Source organism: Myxine glutinosa, chromosome 9 (genome assembly GCF_964187855.1).
Source record: "Myxine glutinosa chromosome 9, kmMyxGlut1.1, whole genome shotgun sequence".
NCBI classification, from domain to species: Eukaryota; Metazoa; Chordata; class Myxini; order Myxiniformes; family Myxinidae; genus Myxine; species Myxine glutinosa.
In genome coordinates this window covers 73,041,392-73,063,118 of record NC_136269.1, presented here as the reverse complement: position 1 = coordinate 73,063,118, position 21,727 = coordinate 73,041,392, and the positions used below count along the sequence as shown (strand labels likewise).

Genomic DNA, 21,727 nt, shown 5'->3' with positions numbered 1-21,727 from the left:
ATCATTTTGAGGACTTCTTTTCCATTAGAGTACTTGATAGGAGTCATCATTTTGATGACTTATTTTCCATTGGAGTACTTGATACGAGTCATCATTTTGATGACTTCTTTTCCATCAGAGTACTTGATACGAGTCATCATTTTGATGAGTTCTTTTCCATGAGAGTACTTGATACGAGTCATCATTTTGATGACTTCTTTTCCATTAGAGTACTTGATATGAGTCATCATTTTGATGACTTCTTTTCCATTAGAGTACTTGATACGAGTCATCATTTTGATGACTTCTTTTCCATCAGAGTGCTTGATACGAGTCATCATTTTGATGAGTTCTTTTCCATGAGAGTACTTGATACGAGTCATCATTTTGATGACTTCTTTTCCATTAGAGTACTTGATAGGAGTCATCATTTTGATGACTTATTTTCCATTGGAGTACTTGATACGAGTCATCATTTTGATGACTTCTTTTCCATCAGAGTACTTGATACGAGTCATCATTTTGATGAGTTCTTTTCCATTAGAGTACTTGATATGAGTCATCATTTTGATGACTTCTTTTCCATTAGAGTACTTGTTAAGAGTCATCATTTTGATGACTTATTTTCCATTGGAGTACTTGATACGAGTCATCATTTTGATGACTTCTTTTCCATCAGAGTACTTGATACGAGTCATCATTTTGATGAGTTCTTTTCCATGAGAGTACTTGATACGAGTCATCATTTTGATGAGTTCTTTCCGTAAGAGTACTTGATACGAGTCATCATTTTGATGACTTCTTTTCCATTAGAGTACTTGATAGGAGTCATAATTTTGATCACTTCTTTTCCATTAGAGTACTTGATAGGAGTCATCATTTTGATGACTTCTTTTCCATTAGAGTACTTGATAGGAGTCATCATTTTGATGACTTCTTTTCCATCAGAGTACTTGATACGAGTCATCATTTTGATGACTTCTTTTCCATCAGAGTACTTGATACGAGTCATCATTTTGATGACTTCTTTTCCATAAGAGTACTTGGTAGGAGTCATCATTTTGATGACTTCTTTTCTATGAGAGTACTTGATACGAGTCATCATTTTGATGACTTCTTTTCCATAAGAGTACTTGGTAGGAGTCATCATTTTGATGACTTCTTTTCCATGAGAGTACTTGATACGAGTCATCATTTTGATGACTTCTTTTCCATCAGAGTACTTGATACGAGTCATCATTTTGATGACTTCTTTTCCATAAGAGTACTTGGTAGGAGTCATCATTTTGATGACTTCTTTTCTATGAGAGTACTTGATACGAGTCATCATTTTGATGAGTTCTTTTCCATAAGAGTACTTGGTAGGAGTCATCATTTTGATGACTTCTTTTCCATAAGAGTACTTGGTAGGAGTCATCATTTTGATGACTTCTTTTCCATGAGAGTACTTGATACGAGTCATCATTTTGATGACTTCTTTTCCATAAGAGTACTTGGTAGGAGTCATCATTCTGATGACTTCTTTTCCATGAGAGTACTTGATAGGAGTCATCATTTTGATGAGTTCTTTTCCATGAGAGTACTTGATAGGAGTCATCATTTTGATGACTTCTTTTCCATCAGAGTACTTGATACGAGTCATCATTTTGATGAGTTCTTTTCCATGAGAGTACTTGATACGAGTCATCATTTTGATGACTTCTTTTCCATCAGAGTACTTGATACGAGTCATCATTTTGATGAGTTCTTTTCCATGAGAGTACTTGATACGAGTCATCATTTTGATGACTTCTTTTCCATTAGAGTACTTGATACAAGTCATCATTTTGATGAGTTCTTTTCCATTAGAGTACTTGATACAAGTCATCATTTTGATGACTTCTTTTCCATTAGAGTACTTGATACAAGTAATCATTTTGATGACTTCTTTTCCATTAGAGTACTTGATATGAGTCATCATTTTGATGACTTCTTTTCCATTAGAGTACTTGATAGGAGTCATCATTTTGATGACTTATTTTCCATTGGAGTACTTGATACGAGTCATCATTTTGATGACTTCTTTTCCATCAGAGTACTTGATACGAGTCATCATTTTGATGACTTATTTTCCATTGGAGTACTTGATACGAGTCATCATTTTGATGACTTCTTTTCCATCAGAGTACTTGATACGAGTCATCATTTTGATGAGTTCTTTTCCATGAGAGTACTTGATACGAGTCATCATTTTGATGAGTTCTTTCCGTAAGAGTACTTGATACGAGTCATCATTTTGATGACTTCTTTTCCATTAGAGTACTTGATAGGAGTCATAATTTTGATGACTTCTTTTCCATTAGAGTACTTGATAGGAGTCATCATTTTGATGACTTCTTTTCCATTAGAGTACTTGATAGGAGTCATCATTTTGATGACTTCTTTTCCATCAGAGTACTTGATACGAGTCATCATTTTGATGACTTCTTTTCCATCAGAGTACTTGATACGAGTCATCATTTTGATGACTTCTTTTCCATAAGAGTACTTGGTAGGAGTCATCATTTTGATGACTTCTTTTCTATGAGAGTACTTGATATGAGTCATCATTTTGATGACTTCTTTTCCATAAGAGTACTTGGTAGGAGTCATCATTTTGATGACTTCTTTTCCATTAGAGTACTTGATAGGAGTCATCATTTTGATGACTTCTTTTCCATGAGAGTACTTGATAGGAGTCATCATTTTGATGACTTCTTTTCCATTAGAGTACTTGATACAAGTCATCATTTTGATGACTTATTTTCCATTAGAGTACTTGATATGAGTCATCATTTTGATGACTTCTTTTCCATTAGAGTACTTGATAGGAGTCATCATTTTGATGACTTATTTTCCATTGGAGTACTTGATACAAGTCATCATTTTGATGACTTCTTTTCCATTAGAGTACTTGATATGAGTCATCATTTTGATGACTTCTTTTCCATGAGAGTACTTCATAGGAGTCATCATTTTGATGACTTCTTTTCCATTAGAGTACTTGATACAAGTCATCATTTTGATGACTTCTTTTCCATTAGAGTACTTGATATGAGTCATCATTTTGATGACTTCTTTTCCATTAGAGTACTTGATATGAGTCATCATTTTGATGACTTCTTTTCCATTAGAGTACTTGATAGGAGTCATCATTTTGATGACTTATTTTCCATTGGAGTACTTGATACGAGTCATCATTTTGATGACTTCTTTTCCATCAGAGTACTTGATACGAGTCATCATTTTGATGAGTTCTTTTCCATGAGAGTACTTGATACGAGTCATCATTTTGATGACTTCTTTTCCATCAGAGTACTTGATACGAGTCATCATCTTGATGAGTTCTTTTCCATGAGAGTACTTGATACGAGTCATCATTTTGATGACTTATTTTCCATCAGAGTACTTGATACGAGTCATCATTTTGATGAGTTCTTTTCCATGAGAGTACTTGATACGAGTCATCATTTTGATGAGTTCTTTTCCGTAAGAGTACTTGATACGAGTCATCATTTTTATGACTTCTTTTCCATTAGAGTACTTGATTGGAGTCATAATTTTGATGACTTCTTTTCCATTAGAGTACTTGATAGGAGTCATCATTTTGATGACTTCTTTTCCATTAGAGTACTTGATAGGAGTCATCATTTTGATGACTTCTTTTCCATCAGAGTACTTGATACGAGTCATCATTTTGATGACTTCTTTTCCATCAGAGTACTTGATAGGAGTCATCATTTTGATGACTTCTTTTCCATCAGAGTACTTGATACGAGTCATCATTTTGATGACTTCTTTTCCATAAGAGTACTTGGTAGGAGTCATCATTTTGATGACTTCTTTTCCATCAGAGTACTTGATACGAGTCATCATTTTGATGACTTCTTTTCCATAAGAGTACTTGGTAGGAGTCATCATTTTGATGACTTCTTTTCTATGAGAGTACTTGATACGAGTCATCATTTTGATGAGTTCTTTTCCATAAGAGTACTTGGTAGGAGTCATCATTTTGATGACTTCTTTTCCATAAGAGTACTTGGTAGGAGTCATCATTTTGATGACTTCTTTTCCATTAGAGTACTTGATACAAGTCATCATTTTGATGAGTTCTTTTCCATTAGAGTACTTGATACAAGTCATCATTTTGATGACTTCTTTTCCATTAGAGTACTTGATACAAGTCATCATTTTGATGACTTCTTTTCCATTAGAGTACTTGATATGAGTCATCATTTTGATGACTTCTTTTCCATTAGAGTACTTGATAGGAGTCATCATTTTGATGACTTATTTTCCATTGGAGTACTTGATACGAGTCATCATTTTGATGACTTCTTTTCCATCAGAGTACTTGATACGAGTCATCATTTTGATGAGTTCTTTTCCATGAGAGTACTTGATACGAGTCATCATTTTGATGACTTCTTTTCCATTAGAGTACTTGATATGAGTCATCATTTTGATGACTTCTTTTCCATTAGAGTACTTGATACGAGTCATCATTTTGATGACTTCTTTTCCATCAGAGTGCTTGATACGAGTCATCATTTTGATGAGTTCTTTTCCATGAGAGTACTTGATACGAGTCATCATTTTGATGACTTCTTTTCCATTAGAGTACTTGATAGGAGTCATCATTTTGATGACTTATTTTCCATTGGAGTACTTGATACGAGTCATCATTTTGATGACTTCTTTTCCATCAGAGTACTTGATACGAGTCATCATTTTGATGAGTTCTTTTCCATTAGAGTACTTGATATGAGTCATCATTTTGATGACTTCTTTTCCATTAGAGTACTTGTTAAGAGTCATCATTTTGATGACTTATTTTCCATTGGAGTACTTGATACGAGTCATCATTTTGATGACTTCTTTTCCATCAGAGTACTTGATACGAGTCATCATTTTGATGAGTTCTTTTCCATGAGAGTACTTGATACGAGTCATCATTTTGATGAGTTCTTTCCGTAAGAGTACTTGATACGAGTCATCATTTTGATGACTTCTTTTCCATTAGAGTACTTGATAGGAGTCATAATTTTGATCACTTCTTTTCCATTAGAGTACTTGATAGGAGTCATCATTTTGATGACTTCTTTTCCATTAGAGTACTTGATAGGAGTCATCATTTTGATGACTTCTTTTCCATCAGAGTACTTGATACGAGTCATCATTTTGATGACTTCTTTTCCATCAGAGTACTTGATACGAGTCATCATTTTGATGACTTCTTTTCCATAAGAGTACTTGGTAGGAGTCATCATTTTGATGACTTCTTTTCTATGAGAGTACTTGATACGAGTCATCATTTTGATGACTTCTTTTCCATAAGAGTACTTGGTAGGAGTCATCATTTTGATGACTTCTTTTCCATGAGAGTACTTGATACGAGTCATCATTTTGATGACTTCTTTTCCATCAGAGTACTTGATACGAGTCATCATTTTGATGACTTCTTTTCCATAAGAGTACTTGGTAGGAGTCATCATTTTGATGACTTCTTTTCTATGAGAGTACTTGATACGAGTCATCATTTTGATGAGTTCTTTTCCATAAGAGTACTTGGTAGGAGTCATCATTTTGATGACTTCTTTTCCATAAGAGTACTTGGTAGGAGTCATCATTTTGATGACTTCTTTTCCATGAGAGTACTTGATACGAGTCATCATTTTGATGACTTCTTTTCCATAAGAGTACTTGGTAGGAGTCATCATTCTGATGACTTCTTTTCCATGAGAGTACTTGATAGGAGTCATCATTTTGATGAGTTCTTTTCCATGAGAGTACTTGATAGGAGTCATCATTTTGATGACTTCTTTTCCATCAGAGTACTTGATACGAGTCATCATTTTGATGAGTTCTTTTCCATGAGAGTACTTGATACGAGTCATCATTTTGATGACTTCTTTTCCATCAGAGTACTTGATACGAGTCATCATTTTGATGAGTTCTTTTCCATGAGAGTACTTGATACGAGTCATCATTTTGATGACTTCTTTTCCATTAGAGTACTTGATACAAGTCATCATTTTGATGAGTTCTTTTCCATTAGAGTACTTGATACAAGTCATCATTTTGATGACTTCTTTTCCATTAGAGTACTTGATACAAGTAATCATTTTGATGACTTCTTTTCCATTAGAGTACTTGATATGAGTCATCATTTTGATGACTTCTTTTCCATTAGAGTACTTGATAGGAGTCATCATTTTGATGACTTATTTTCCATTGGAGTACTTGATACGAGTCATCATTTTGATGACTTCTTTTCCATCAGAGTACTTGATACGAGTCATCATTTTGATGACTTATTTTCCATTGGAGTACTTGATACGAGTCATCATTTTGATGACTTCTTTTCCATCAGAGTACTTGATACGAGTCATCATTTTGATGAGTTCTTTTCCATGAGAGTACTTGATACGAGTCATCATTTTGATGAGTTCTTTCCGTAAGAGTACTTGATACGAGTCATCATTTTGATGAGTTCTTTTCCATTAGAGTACTTGATACAAGTCATCATTTTGATGACTTCTTTTCCATTAGAGTACTTGATACAAGTAATCATTTTGATGACTTCTTTTCCATTAGAGTACTTGATATGAGTCATCATTTTGATGACTTCTTTTCCATTAGAGTACTTGATAGGAGTCATCATTTTGATGACTTATTTTCCATTGGAGTACTTGATACGAGTCATCATTTTGATGACTTCTTTTCCATCAGAGTACTTGATACGAGTCATCATTTTGATGACTTATTTTCCATTGGAGTACTTGATACGAGTCATCATTTTGATGACTTCTTTTCCATCAGAGTACTTGATACGAGTCATCATTTTGATGAGTTCTTTTCCATGAGAGTACTTGATACGAGTCATCATTTTGATGACTTCTTTTCCATCAGAGTACTTGATACGAGTCATCATTTTGATGAGTTCTTTTCCATGAGAGTACTTGATACGAGTCATCATTTTGATGACTTCTTTTCCATTAGAGTACTTGATACAAGTCATCATTTTGATGAGTTCTTTTCCATTAGAGTACTTGATACAAGTCATCATTTTGATGACTTCTTTTCCATTAGAGTACTTGATACAAGTAATCATTTTGATGACTTCTTTTCCATTAGAGTACTTGATATGAGTCATCATTTTGATGACTTCTTTTCCATTAGAGTACTTGATAGGAGTCATCATTTTGATGACTTATTTTCCATTGGAGTACTTGATACGAGTCATCATTTTGATGACTTCTTTTCCATCAGAGTACTTGATACGAGTCATCATTTTGATGACTTATTTTCCATTGGAGTACTTGATACGAGTCATCATTTTGATGACTTCTTTTCCATCAGAGTACTTGATACGAGTCATCATTTTGATGAGTTCTTTTCCATGAGAGTACTTGATACGAGTCATCATTTTGATGAGTTCTTTCCGTAAGAGTACTTGATACGAGTCATCATTTTGATGACTTATTTTCCATTAGAGTACTTGATACGAGTCATCATTTTGATGACTTCTTTTCCATCAGAGTACTTGATACGAGTCATCATTTTGATGAGTTCTTTTCCATGAGAGTACTTGATACGAGTCATCATTTTGATGACTTCTTTTCCATTAGAGTACTTGATATGAGTCATCATTTTGATGACTTCTTTTCCATTAGAGTACTTGATACGAGTCATCATTTTGATGACTTCTTTTCCATCAGAGTGCTTGATACGAGTCATCATTTTGATGACTTCTTTTCCATTAGAGTACTTGATTGGAGTCATCATTTTGATGACTTCTTTTCCATTAGAGTACTTGATAGGAGTCATCATTTTGATGACTTCTTTTCCATTAGAGTACTTGATAGGAGTCATCATTTTGATGACTTCTTTTCCATCAGAGTACTTGATACGAGTCATCATTTTGATGACTTCTTTTCCATCAGAGTACTTGATACGAGTCATCATTTTGATGACTTCTTTTCCATAAGAGTACTTGGTAGGAGTCATCATTTTGATGACTTCTTTTCTATGAGAGTACTTGATATGAGTCATCATTTTGATGACTTCTTTTCCATAAGAGTACTTGGTAGGAGTCATCATTTTGATGACTTCTTTTCCATTAGAGTACTTGATAGGAGTCATCATTTTGATGACTTCTTTTCCATGAGAGTACTTGATAGGAGTCATCATTTTGATGACTTCTTTTCCATTAGAGTACTTGATACAAGTCATCATTTTGATGACTTATTTTCCATTAGAGTACTTGATATGAGTCATCATTTTGATGACTTCTTTTCCATTAGAGTACTTGATAGGAGTCATCATTTTGATGACTTATTTTCCATTGGAGTACTTGATACAAGTCATCATTTTGATGACTTCTTTTCCATTAGAGTACTTGATATGAGTCATCATTTTGATGACTTCTTTTCCATGAGAGTACTTCATAGGAGTCATCATTTTGATGACTTCTTTTCCATTAGAGTACTTGATACAAGTCATCATTTTGATGACTTCTTTTCCATTAGAGTACTTGATATGAGTCATCATTTTGATGACTTCTTTTCCATTAGAGTACTTGATATGAGTCATCATTTTGATGACTTCTTTTCCATTAGAGTACTTGATAGGAGTCATCATTTTGATGACTTATTTTCCATTGGAGTACTTGATACGAGTCATCATTTTGATGACTTCTTTTCCATCAGAGTACTTGATACGAGTCATCATTTTGATGAGTTCTTTTCCATGAGAGTACTTGATACGAGTCATCATTTTGATGACTTCTTTTCCATCAGAGTACTTGATACGAGTCATCATCTTGATGAGTTCTTTTCCATGAGAGTACTTGATACGAGTCATCATTTTGATGACTTATTTTCCATCAGAGTACTTGATACGAGTCATCATTTTGATGAGTTCTTTTCCATGAGAGTACTTGATACGAGTCATCATTTTGATGAGTTCTTTTCCGTAAGAGTACTTGATACGAGTCATCATTTTTATGACTTCTTTTCCATTAGAGTACTTGATTGGAGTCATAATTTTGATGACTTCTTTTCCATTAGAGTACTTGATAGGAGTCATCATTTTGATGACTTCTTTTCCATTAGAGTACTTGATAGGAGTCATCATTTTGATGACTTCTTTTCCATCAGAGTACTTGATACGAGTCATCATTTTGATGACTTCTTTTCCATAAGAGTACTTGGTAGGAGTTATCATTTTGATGACTTCTTTTCTATGAGAGTACTTGATACGAGTCATCATTTTGATGACTTCTTTTCCATAAGAGTACTTGGTAGGAGTCATCATTTTGATGACTTCTTTTCCATTAGAGTACTTGATATGTTGTATGACTTTGCTGTATTTCGCCATTCTTGTATTACCGAACATTTTACAGGCATTATTAGATTAGACATGTTATAATCTTCTCCCATTTAGGATAACTTTTCTGAGGTCTCTACATCAATAGCACCAGACGTCATTTGCCATCCTGCGGGATTTATGCGACAGTGTTGCTGTTGTCATTTTGGTTAAAGGTGCCTCAACCCACATTATACAGTACATACGGTTTATATTGTTGTGGACGAGGCATTAACATAGTACATGTTTATACATCTACTACATTAAAGAGGGGAGTGAGGATGGAGGTAGGAGGGATGGAGGTTTAGATTGGTGCGTACTTGGTATTTACCTGTTAAAGGGGATCTTTGAACCATCATGTAATTGGCAACCACCACGTATATTCCAAGCTTGCCCCATTAGTACTCTCACAAGCTTAATTAAATCACGTTTTCTGCCAGTGATGGTTAGGCCAATTTGACCGATTATGCCTCTAAATTAATGGGGTGTGGACAAGGTAATCTATCAAACGTTACTTGTCTTCTATGTACTTATCCAATTCTTACCATTAAAGTAAAGTAATTTTACTTAACATCGAGAGCCCTTTGAAATCAACTTCCGGATTTCACAGATTAGCAATGACCGATTGAAACTGTACGAGCAAAATAGCCACAGCCCAGCATTGATGTAAACAGCAGCTAGGTGCTGCATACATGAGAAGAAGAAGAAACAGCAATGACCAGGAAACATTTTTTGTGAACAAAAATACAATAAAGGAACAAAAAAAGAGTCTTGGACAATTGGAAAAGGTAATTGCATCTTTCAGCTATTTGAACCCACCATGCACACAAGACATTTTTGTGATTGCTTTCTGTATTTACATGTTGTTACCCTGCGCTCGCGAAGCGAAAAGCGGGGTTAAGCATTCATTACGTAAGTGTGCTGTGTCTGCATTTTAAAAAATCATTTTCTCGGCAACCGTTGGTCCGATTGACACTGAAATTTTCATTATAGGAGTGCCTCCTCCTGTTGAATATTTGCATGAATATTATGACGTCATATGTCACGTGGTACAGGCGCCATCTAGGAAAAACGTTACACCTCTATATCTCCCAAACCGCTCAATGGGAAAAAATGGAAACATGGCTCATTGTCAAGTACTCACCATGGGGAATAAGATATGTTGATGATGACGTCATCAGTGCCTTAATTATGACGTCATAATTCGACAAATACAACACTTGATCTGATCGGTATGAAAAAAAAATCCTCTGCAACTTAGTCTGATTGGCACGAAATTTTCAGAATATGAGCGTCTCCTCCTGTGGAATTTTTAAAATGATAATTATGACATCATAGGTCACGTGGTACAGGCGCCATCTTAGAAAAATCGAAAAAAGGTTGCACCTCTATATCTCCGAAACCGCTCCATGGAAAAAAACTGAAACATGGCTCGTTGTCAAGTACTTCGCTTGGGGAATAAGATATGTTAATGATAATGTTATTGGTGCCTTCGTTATGACGTCATCATTCTGACAAATACAACACTTATCACTCCGATAATATTTGCGTTTTTTCAACAACTGTTGGTCTGATGGACACGAAATTTTTACCATAAGAGCGCCTCCTTCTTTAGAATAATTAATTGATAATCGTGACGTCATAGGTCATGTGTTACAGGCGCCATCTTTGAAAAACCGAAAAACGTTGCACCTCTACATCTCCAAAACAGCTCTATGGAAAACAAGTACAAAAAGTTTTAATTAAAACAAAAGCCGCGTCGATGTTACACAATGCCTAGATGCAGCTGTGCCTATGTTATAGACGTCGATGTTATAGGCACAGGACATTCCTATTGATTCGATTACTTGATGTTATTTTTGTGCAAAGTGAAAATATATCTCGGCAATTTCCCGTGTGTGGCGACGAATTTTTAATATATCTCGGCATTTTCCCGTCTGTTATTTCAGGCGGTGTATGACTGACCATGCCGCGATTTAAAAAAAAAAAATCTCGGCAATTTCCCGTGTGTGGCGACATGTGAACGAAGCTATGCTACTCTCTCCACATTATTGTGACGACGTATAAATTAAATATTTCATCGTGACGATTGTCATCAAATGGACGAATTTTTAATATATCTCGGCATTTTCCCGTCTGTTATTTCGGGCGGTGTATGACTGACCATGCCGCGATTTAAACAAAATATATATATCTCGGCATTTTCCCGTCTCTTATTTCGGGCGGTGTATGAGTGACCATGCCGCGATTAAAAAAAAAAATCTCAATGGACTTGAAGTTACAGGCCTTTGAGAATTCATTTCGTTCTATAAAGGGCAACTTTCATCGGATTTTCTTCCCGTTTTTTTTCAACCGAGTCTAAAACGATGTTAGCGACTGTGAAAAATGAAATGATATATCGAATTTGATTTGAAATAAAACTGTGTGAGAGAGGAAGACACCACGGGCCTACAAAACAGGCCTCAAAGCTATGCGAGTTAATAAAATGGTGGATATTTGTTTATATGAAGGCTCTACCAGAATGGGTGGAGCTATGGTTCCCAGAATGGGTGGAGCTTTGAGGTTTTGTCTTCTCTGCAAGAACAACAAGAAGAAGAAGAAGAACAAGAAGAAGAAGAAGAACAACAACAGCAGAGGGCACTCTATGAGCAGCGTCTGCGACGCGGCTAAAAAATTGAAACACGGCTCATTGACTGCGCAGGGTAAGTATTCTATGAATACCATCTGGTTGAATCAAGCACTCTTCCACAACAAACCATAACAAGCCAAAACCTCTCTTAGCCAGATTTTATATCGAACTCACCCTTGACAAGAGAGAAAGAAGAAATTTGTTAACATTCCTCTTGAATTGCACAAGGTTATAGGGAAAGGCCAATTAAGGTACATTATTGATGCTTTCATTATCTGGGTGGGAATAATGCTCTTGATGAAGCCATGTGGGCCTCAGTGTTGGTCTAGGCACCGGGTATTCACTTTGCAACTGGTTTCAAGGAAATGACAAAAAAAAATTTTCAATGGTATGAAGTTAAAACTTATTAAACAATAGGCACTAAAGATTGTATATATGAAGATACAAAGGAAAAATATAGACAATTGTAAAACTAGAATGGCGCTTGGTAGAGCACATACATCCACTAGGCTGAACAGTTTATGTTTTGTATCGCACTGATAGGCCTGATCTGGATCCAGACCTGAACCAAAATCTAATTGGCTTGTTCTCATCACCTACCCAACTCATCCACCAGGTTTTGTCACAATCCGTCCACAACATTTTGAAATATCATACCATACAGTGCCCTCCATAAGTATTGGAACAACGAAGTCAAATTTGTTATTATTGCTATCTACTCAAGAAATTTGGATTTGAGATCAAAAGATGAATATGAAGCAAGAATACAGAAGGGCAGTTTTTAATGGTATTTATATGCGTATATGTTTTACCGTTGGAGAACAATAGGACTTTGGATGTTCAGTCCCCTCATGTTAGGTAAGCATAAGTATTGAAACAGATTAACTGAAAGGTAAGTTAAAGTAGTATAATTGTTAGCATTTGGTTGCATATCCCTTGCATGCAATAACCACATCGAGTCTGTGACCCAATGACATCAACAAACTCTTGGTATCTTATTTTGAGATTCTTTGCAAAGCCTTTACTGCAGACTTTTTCAGTTGTTGTTTCTTTTAGGGGTTTCTGACTTTCGTATCCTCTTCAGCAAGTGAAATGCATGCTCCATTGGATTTAAATCAGGAGATTGACATGGCCTGTTGTTACGGATTCGTCACTTCCGCGGTTGTGGTTTTCACCCACTTGACATATTTCTGATATTATGTACTATTATTATTCTCAAAATGTTTATTATTCAGGAACAGCTATCTAAAGTTAAAAAGGCTAACTTAAAATGATACAGGAAACCGAACCGGAAGATGAGGAGGTGAAGAGGAAGAGGCGGCGCATGCAAAGTTGGAGAAGACGCGTGACGTGAAGGCTCCATCGCGAGGCTGGTCTACCGAAAGTCGCGAGGGAATTTTGAGTTCCTTGAAGGGACATCCGGCGATAGGAATTATCGCTGGAGTGGAAAATCTGCGGTCAGATTTGGGCGCTGAGATTTCGACGAATCCTCGCCTAGTCGCATCGGCTCAAGTAAGAGCCATCGGCCATTTTGAACCCCGCACTTTGGACACCTACAAAGGTTTTGCCTCGCGTCATCTTCACCCCAACATCCTACCATTTGTCGGGGATGTGTGTGTGCGAACGCTTCGTCTCCAATTACGTTGCGGTTCGCTGAGTGAGCGGTGAAGGTGCCCCTCTGAAGAGTGCCGTTGTACAGTTTCGGCGGGGCGATCACCATTGTCAACTGTATGCGATTCGAATATCGACTGGAGAGCGAGATTCGGGCTTCGACTGGATATCGTTTTAGCGACCGCTGGAGCGAATCACATTCGCCTTGGAAAAGGTTATAGAGACATTGAGGAGTGTCCTTTTCACTCGCTGGGAGCGCAGTGAGTTCTGACTTTATTGATGGTATATAGAGTGCACTCTTAATTGCCATTTGTTGTACCGTTATTCCTGTGTGATTTTCAATATATTATTTGTTCATTTATAATCATTGGTGTGGTTTCACTATTGATTTCTAACACAGGGTAACATATTTTTCTGCCGTGGCTCCTCTGGGGGTTCGGAGGTGTACCGAGACCAGGAGATCGTAGAGGAACACATAACACTGTCTAAAACCTTCCACTCTTTCCCCTGATAAACCCATTGGTTGTGTTGGCAGTGTGTTTTGGGTCATTGTCTTGCTGCATGGTAAAGTGCCACCCAATGAGTTTGGAGGTATTTTCTTGTACATAGGCAGACAGTTGGAGGCATATGCTGCTGCAATCATTAGTTACATCATCAATAAAGATGAGTGAGCCAGTTTCAGAGGCAGCCATGCAAGCCCAAGGCATGACATGATCTGACATGACCTCCACCATGCTTCACAGATGAAGTAGTATGATTTGGATCATATGCAGAACTCCTTCCTTTCTCCACACTTTTGCTTTGCCATCAATTTGGTAAAGGCTTATCTTGGTCTCATCTGTCCAAAAGTATTTGTTGCAGAACTCTATTGGCTCACCTCTGTACTTCTTGGAAAATTCTAATCTGGCCTTTATGTTTTTGGTGCTGATGAGAGCTTTGCATCTTGCGGTGTAGCCTTTGTAATTCTGCTCTCAAAGTATTCTGGATACGGTAGATTGTGATACTTTCACCCCAGCACTATGGAGGTTGTCGGTGATGTCACTGACAGTTGTTTTAGAGTTCTTCTTCATAGCTCTGATGATTTTTCTATCATCAACTGCAGTTGTTTTCCTAGGCTGACCTGGCAGTTGTCTTTTGCTAAGTACACAAGTGATTCCTTTCTTTTTCAACATATTCCAAGTTGTTGTATTTGCTATGCCCAGTTGTTGTGCAATGGTTCTTGTTGAATTATTCTCTTAATTTAGCTTCCAAATTGATCGCTTTTCTTTCATAGACAGTTCTCTGGATTTCATGTTGGTTTATGCCTACTGACTCCAAAGGCAGATTCTCAAGGCAAAATCAAAGGCTAAAACCAAGACTAGACCATTCACAGCTCTTTTTTGTACGAATGATCAATGCAACAATAAACAGCTAAGCAATAAAAAAATACCTGTCAGTGATCTGTTCCAATACTTATGATGCTTACCTAAAATGGGGGTGGCTGAACACAGAAGGTGTTATTCTTCTACATTGGTAAAACATACACATAGAAACACCAAGAAATAAAAGCTGACCTTCTGAACTCTTGCTCATTTTTGTTCATATTCATATTTTGCTCTCAAATCCAAATATCTTGAGTTTAAAGCAATAATAACAAATTTAACTTCACTGTTCCAATACTAATGGAGGGCACTGTATATTGTTTTTGGCCCCATTTCTCAATGGTGAGAAATCACTTATTAATTAAAAATTCTTATATCCGGATCCGGATATTCAACAAAATCGAATCAATGAGTGATTGCCGCACACAACCTGTCCACCAAACTTCATCTGAATCCATCCATAATTTTTCTGGGATATCCTGCCCACAAACAGACAAACATGTACAAATTTTAGCTCTTACACGAGCCTCGATCTTGTAAAAAAAAAAAAAAAAATCTAGGCATATTGAGGTGAAGATGTACAAATCTAGGGATATTGTACTGTACATAAAGCATTGGGTTCAATTATAATTCAAACATCTCTCACCTGCAACAGAAAGTATGGTAACCTGCTTTGTGGTAGGTTTTCAGGTACACCAACTGAAGGGATGACCCATGATCGCTTGGTCCGATGCTGAACTGTGCAGCAATTATTCTGCAACAACAAAAAATAAGAAAACCCATCGGCCTTATGAGTTACGTTGACCACTGCAAATGTATTCACATCTTATATGTTGCTTGGCTATTTTATTTGTGATTCGAGTAGCTTAAAGAGCACGGTAGAATGTGGTGGACAGGCCACGTGAAAGCATTATAGTCAATGTGGCACCAAGTTGTTCACATGTCAATGTGAACATGTCAAAGGATTGCGCATGCGCAAGATTGGAGGTCTCGTCTTTTCAAAGCTGTCCATGCACGTTCGCTTTCGAAGTTAAGTAACTTTTCACAATTGTGTTTTTGTCGAAACTGGTCTTGTATGTACCTATTGGGGTGTCTTTAATAGTATTCTTGGCGTTGGTTTTTTGTACCTGTGTACAGAATCGTCGGTCTTTCTCATCGTGTATTCTGAGGCCTAAGTGTAGTACTAGGCTACTGTGTCCAACCTTGGCTTTAGGCTTTGTTTTTGTCTCAGCGGTTCTCCGATCACGCTGAAATTTTTTTCCGGTCTCTGTTTTCACGGTCTTTTCATCCCATACTTCCTTGTTTTAAAATCTCAAAAAAAACCCAAAAACATTTCCTTCCGTTTTTATTCGTTTATTCGTTCTTAGTTGTTCGTTCGTTCATTCTTCGACCACGCTGTTTGTGATCACGTTGTTAAAAAATGTCTCATCTGAACCCTGAAGACCTATATTCTGTCATATTCTATAACACCTTTTTCTTCTTCTTCTATAAAAGGATGCTTTCGACTTGCTCACCAAATCCATTCATTCCAAAAAAAAATTCCATCTCTTATAGTGCATCTTTCATTCATTCCCTAAACTCTCCAGCACTCCATCCTCCCTCCAGCGTCCTCAAACGTATTTTTGACTCGAATGTCTCAAGAAACTCATTTTGCAATAAATGTTCGTTTCCCATTAATCGTACATTTTTCAAAATCCCATCACCCCAAAATCCCATTTCCCATCACCCCTCCCCTCTAAATCTACCCCCTTGCCCATCCCCTCCAAATCATCCCCATCACCCATCTCTTTCAAATCTTCCCCCTTGCCCCTCCCCTCCAAATCTTCCCAATCACCCATTCCTTTCAAATCTCCCCCCACTCCCCTCCCCTCCGAGACTCTCCCTCACTCCTCCCCTCCTAGACTCCCCTCTCACCCCTCCCCCTCAAAGCGTCCTCCCCGCTTCTTCCCCCTTCCAACTTTCACCTTCATCTCCCTCAACCTTCTGCCTCGCTCTTCCCCCTCGTCAAATAACACCTCACTGCGCCTCTCCCAATCACCATCAAACCTTTTGTCTGCCCCATCCTTCCCTTTCTCCGAGCTATTCTGTAATCTCTGACACACCTTCAACAGCTCTCCCTACCTCTTCCTCCTCTACCACATCTTACCCTACCGCTCCCCCCCCCCTGTTCTGTATCCGATGCTCCCCCTTCCTCTTCCTTAACAGTATGGACCTCAAACATCCGGGGCCTTCGCTCAAACATGTCTGATCTCTCCATACAGGTTGCTTCTGACAAACCAGACGTGATCTGCTTAACAGAAACTTTCCTCCTTCACGATGTCTCTGATTCCTTGGTATCTCTCCAAGGTTACTCCCTACTCCGGTATGATAGACCTGAGCCTCGTCCTGGAGGTGGGGTTGCTATCTTTATAAAAAACTCTCTTCCTCACTCGCCCTGCACTGCCCTCTCTCCACCTCACCCCCAGGAATACCTTTGGCTACGGCTTCCCCTTCGCTCCCACCTTTTGTTCATATGTGTGTTGTACCGTCCACCAAACAGTGATGACTCCATCTACATCTCGCTGTCTGAGAATATGGACCAACTTCTATCTACCCATCCCAACTCTCTCTTCCTCATATGTGGTGATTTCAACTGTCACCATGCCAGTTGGCTGGGTGTGGGTACCTCTCTCACCAGCCATGGCTCTTCAGCAAAGGACTTCTGTGACTCACTGGGACTGACACAAACTGTCAATTTCCCGACCCGGATTTCAGTCAACGGAGCATCTTCTCTTCTGGACTTGGTTATGACTAACTTCCCTGAAAATGTCTGCTGCTCTTCTTCTGCTCCAATCGGTTCTTCTGATCATGTGCTTGTTAAAGTGGACATCTCTCTGACCATTCTCAGAGAGCCTCCTCAGCGTCGACGAGTCTGGCATTTCACTCAGGCCAACTGGCACGGTCTTCAAGCAGCCATCAATCATCTGGACTGGTCTCCCATCTCTACTGCCTCTGACATAAATTCCTCCTGGGAATTCTTCCAAAGCAAACTGCTCTCTCTCATGCACAGATTTATCCCATCTCGTCTTCTGTTGTCATACCCTTCCTCCCGTCCATGGTACACGGAATCTTGTGGTGAGGCTATTGCCCAGAAACAACTTGCTTTCGTCTCCTGGAAAGCAAATCCAACGGAAGGAAATCTCATTTCCTTTCACAAAGCCCGAAACAAGTGTGTGTCCACGCTCAGGAGAGCCAGGAAACAATATCTCTCCGTTCTCAGGACCGAACTCTCTTATCTGTCTCCCTCTTCCAAATCCTGGTGGCGTCTGGTCAAATCTGTTTCTGGTGTTTGTTCCCCCTCCATCCCCTCCCTCACCTCAAATGGCCACACGGCTGACTCCGCACGCGAAAAAGCTGAATGCCTCAACTCTGTGTTTGCCTCTAAATCTTGTGTCCCAAACCCATCCCTCTCTGTACCCACCGTACCCAGTCGTACCCAGCTGCTCCTGGACTCTGTGTCCTTTCCTCCTGACAAGGTGGAAAAGTTTCTGTCAACCCTCGACTCGGATTCTGCAACTGGACCTGACGGCATCAGCCCACGGGTCCTAAAATCCTGTTCTTCCGCTCTTTCACTCCCTCTCTCTGTTCTCTTCACCCTCTCTTTTGCTCAAGGTCATCTTCCATCTGCTTGGAAATCTGCCAACATCACCGCTTTGCACAAAAAAGGTGCAAAAACAGATCCCAGCAACTACAGACCAATCAGCCTTCTCCCAATTATCAGCAAAGTCATGGAATCCATCATTGCTTCAGATATGAAATCTTTCCTCTTCTCCAATGGCTTGATCTCTGATCATCAATTTGGTTTCAGACCTGGACACTCTACTCTGGACATGCTGCTTCTGCTTTCTCAACAATGGATGGAGGTCCTCAATGCCAAACAGGAAATTAGAGCAGTATCCCTTGACATATCACGTGCCTTCGATACAGTCTGGCACCCCGCTCTGCTCACCAAACTCTCCTCTTTTGGTATCCATGGAAATCTCCACGCATGGCTGGCGGACTTCCTCTCTAGTCGTAGTCAACGTGTGGCCCTGAATGGGTTTCTCTCATCTCCTCTTCCTGTTCAGGCTGGAGTTCCACAAGGCAGTGTTCTAGGCCCTGTCCTTTTTCTGGTCTTCATCAATGATCTCTCTGACTCTCTTGAAAATCCTCTGTATCTCTTTGCTGATGACTCTACTCTCTGTCGCTCCATTCTTCATCCCTCAGATCGGCAGTCTGCTGCCTCCTCACTCTCTGCAGACCTGGACAAAATCACAGACTGGGCAAACAAGTGGAACATGTCTTTCAATCCTGACAAATCTCACACTCTTACGATGTCTCTCCGAAAAGACCGACTGGACAACCCTCCCATCCACTTTCTGAATAATCCTCTCCAAGAAGTTCTGTCACTCAAGCTTTTGGGTCTCACTATCTGCCATGATCTTTCCTGGGAAAACCACATTTCAAATCTGGCCTCCAAAGCCAGTCGCCGACTGGGCATCCTCCGTCGTGCGAAGTCCTTCCTTGGCACACCTGAGCTCCTCACCACATACAAGGCTTTCATCCGCAGCTCAATGGAATACTGCTCTCCCCTCTGGGCTGGTGCTCCTGCCTCACACCTAGCTCGTCTTCACGCTGTTGAAACCAAAGCATTCAGAATCATTGGAATCTCCCGCGATGAAGCTAACTCCAAGGGCCTCTCACTCACTCACCGCAGGCAGGTTGGTGGTCTTTCCATCTTCTACCGACTCCTCTCTGGCCTTGCCCCCCCAGCTCTCTCTGGGCTCTGTCCCGCAAATATTCCTACAGGTCGCACAAGATCTGCCTGCAACCCTCTTATGGTCAAACTGCCAAAATCAAGACTCTCTGCTTACCTTCACTCCTTCATTCCTCTTTTCTCCCGCCTCTGGAACAAACTCCCTCACTCTCTTCAATCCCACTCCACCCTCCAGGTCTTTAAAACAGCTGTTCACCACCATCTCTTATCTTCCCCCATCCAAAACCTTGATCTTTTCTACCCCCGCTAATTTCACCCCAATTCCACTTTTTTGAAATACCAACTTCTGTCCTGGAAGTCATTGGTGTCCTTGTGTTTTATACTTCTCCCTCCACCCCCCCCCCCCCCTTCCCATGCCTCCTCCCCCCAAGCCCTCTCCCTTCCACACATCTCCCTGCTCTCAAATGTTGTGTTTGTGTGCTTCACCTTCTCTCCCCATCTTGTTTTCCGCTCCCGCTTTTTATATATTTTGTTTGTCTGGTTGATTTGTTTGTGAAGTAAATGTTAGCTCTTTCACGAGCCTCGATTCAGTATACAAAAAAAAAAAAAAAAAAAAAAAAAAAAAAAAAAATGTTCACGAGAGATGTGCAAGCCTTGATTAATAACATTTCCCAATAAAGAAAGGAAAACACAGATATTTGCAAATGGTATTTGCAATCAAGCAAGGCTCTAAATTAATCCGACCAATTAAGTGGCAAAGTCATTTTTATTGGAAAATACAAGCAAGGGTGCAAACAGTGCATTGCACCGATAATGGAATATATAAATTGCATGTACAGTATATAGCCATGGGAAAGGATAAACATTAGACGAAATTTGCAATTACATGGGGATGTATAGCAGCAGAAAAATAATTAAAATGCCACTTGGTCTTCTTCTTTTCACACGAGTCGCATAGTATGGGGCGGGCCGCCCAGAGAGCAATAATAAGATTGGCTGAAATCACAAACTGGCTGGGTGGGCCTGACGTTCGACAACAAGAAGTGAATTATTAAACTGAATTCGAAACTTTTTCAGGATTTAATTCCGGTTCTTGCGGATAAAAGTGCAGACACAGAACGGCTAACGGACGAGGCGAGTTTCTGAATCGGCATTAATGGAACAACTTATTTTGATGTTAAGAGAGAAAGTCCAGAACTGAGTCGAGGGTTTTAAAGGTGAAATGTAAATTATGCAAACTGCACAATGAGTGAAGTAAAAATTAAACAATTTGGCTTTTTCGAGATTTACATCTCATTGAAAACAATACCAAAGCAGTGCAGATTAATTTGTACACTTGCATGAAGTCTAATTCGACAACATAGCTCAAGCTAGACTTGCACTTGGTAGAGCGCATACCTCTGCCTTTGCTTTACCTTTTGTAGCCCACTGATAGGATGGATCTACATCTGGACCTGAACCCAAATTTAATCAGCTTCATCTTGTCCCCCAGCCAAGTCATCCACCAAACTCCTGGGTCTCACTATCAGCCATGACCTTTCTTGCGCAAACCACATTTCAAAGTTGGCCAACAAAGACAGTCACTGACTAGGCATACTCAGTCCGACAAAGTACTTCTTTGGTACACCAGAACTCCTATGCACCTAAAAGGCATTCAATACATAGCTTGATGAAGTACTGCTCTCACCTCTGGGCTGGGTCCCCTGCCTCGCACCTTGAAAAAGTCGACTCTGTGGAAACCAAGACCTTCAATATTATTGGAATCTCCCGCGATGAAGCTGAGTCCCTCAGCATGCCAAGACATCCTCACATTCAGCATGCCAAGACATCCCCACATTCAGCATGCCAAGACACCCTCACATTCAGCATGCCAAGATACCCTCACATTCAGCATGCCAAGACACCCTCACATTCAGCATGCCAAGACACCCTCACATTCAGCATGCCAAGACACCCTCACATTCAGCATGCCAAGACACCCTCACATTCAGCATGCCAAGACACCCTCACATTCAGCATGCCAAG

At 39.2% G+C, this 21,727-nt stretch overlaps 1 protein-coding gene across 1 annotated transcript in view; it reads right to left on the bottom strand.

The window, feature by feature from the left end:
- LOC144893724 (cadherin-15-like) overlaps nt 1-21,098 on the bottom strand; it is a 180,160-nt gene extending 159,062 nt beyond the window's left edge. The window contains exons 1-2 of the mRNA XM_078785104.1: nt 21,012-21,098; nt 15,614-15,721 (exon numbers count right to left, since the gene is read on the bottom strand). Of these exons, the coding sequence (XP_078641230.1) occupies nt 15,614-15,721; nt 21,012-21,098 (195 nt within the window). The remainder of the gene's footprint in view (nt 1-15,613; nt 15,722-21,011) is intronic.
- Nucleotides 21,099-21,727: the final 629 nt, after the last annotated feature.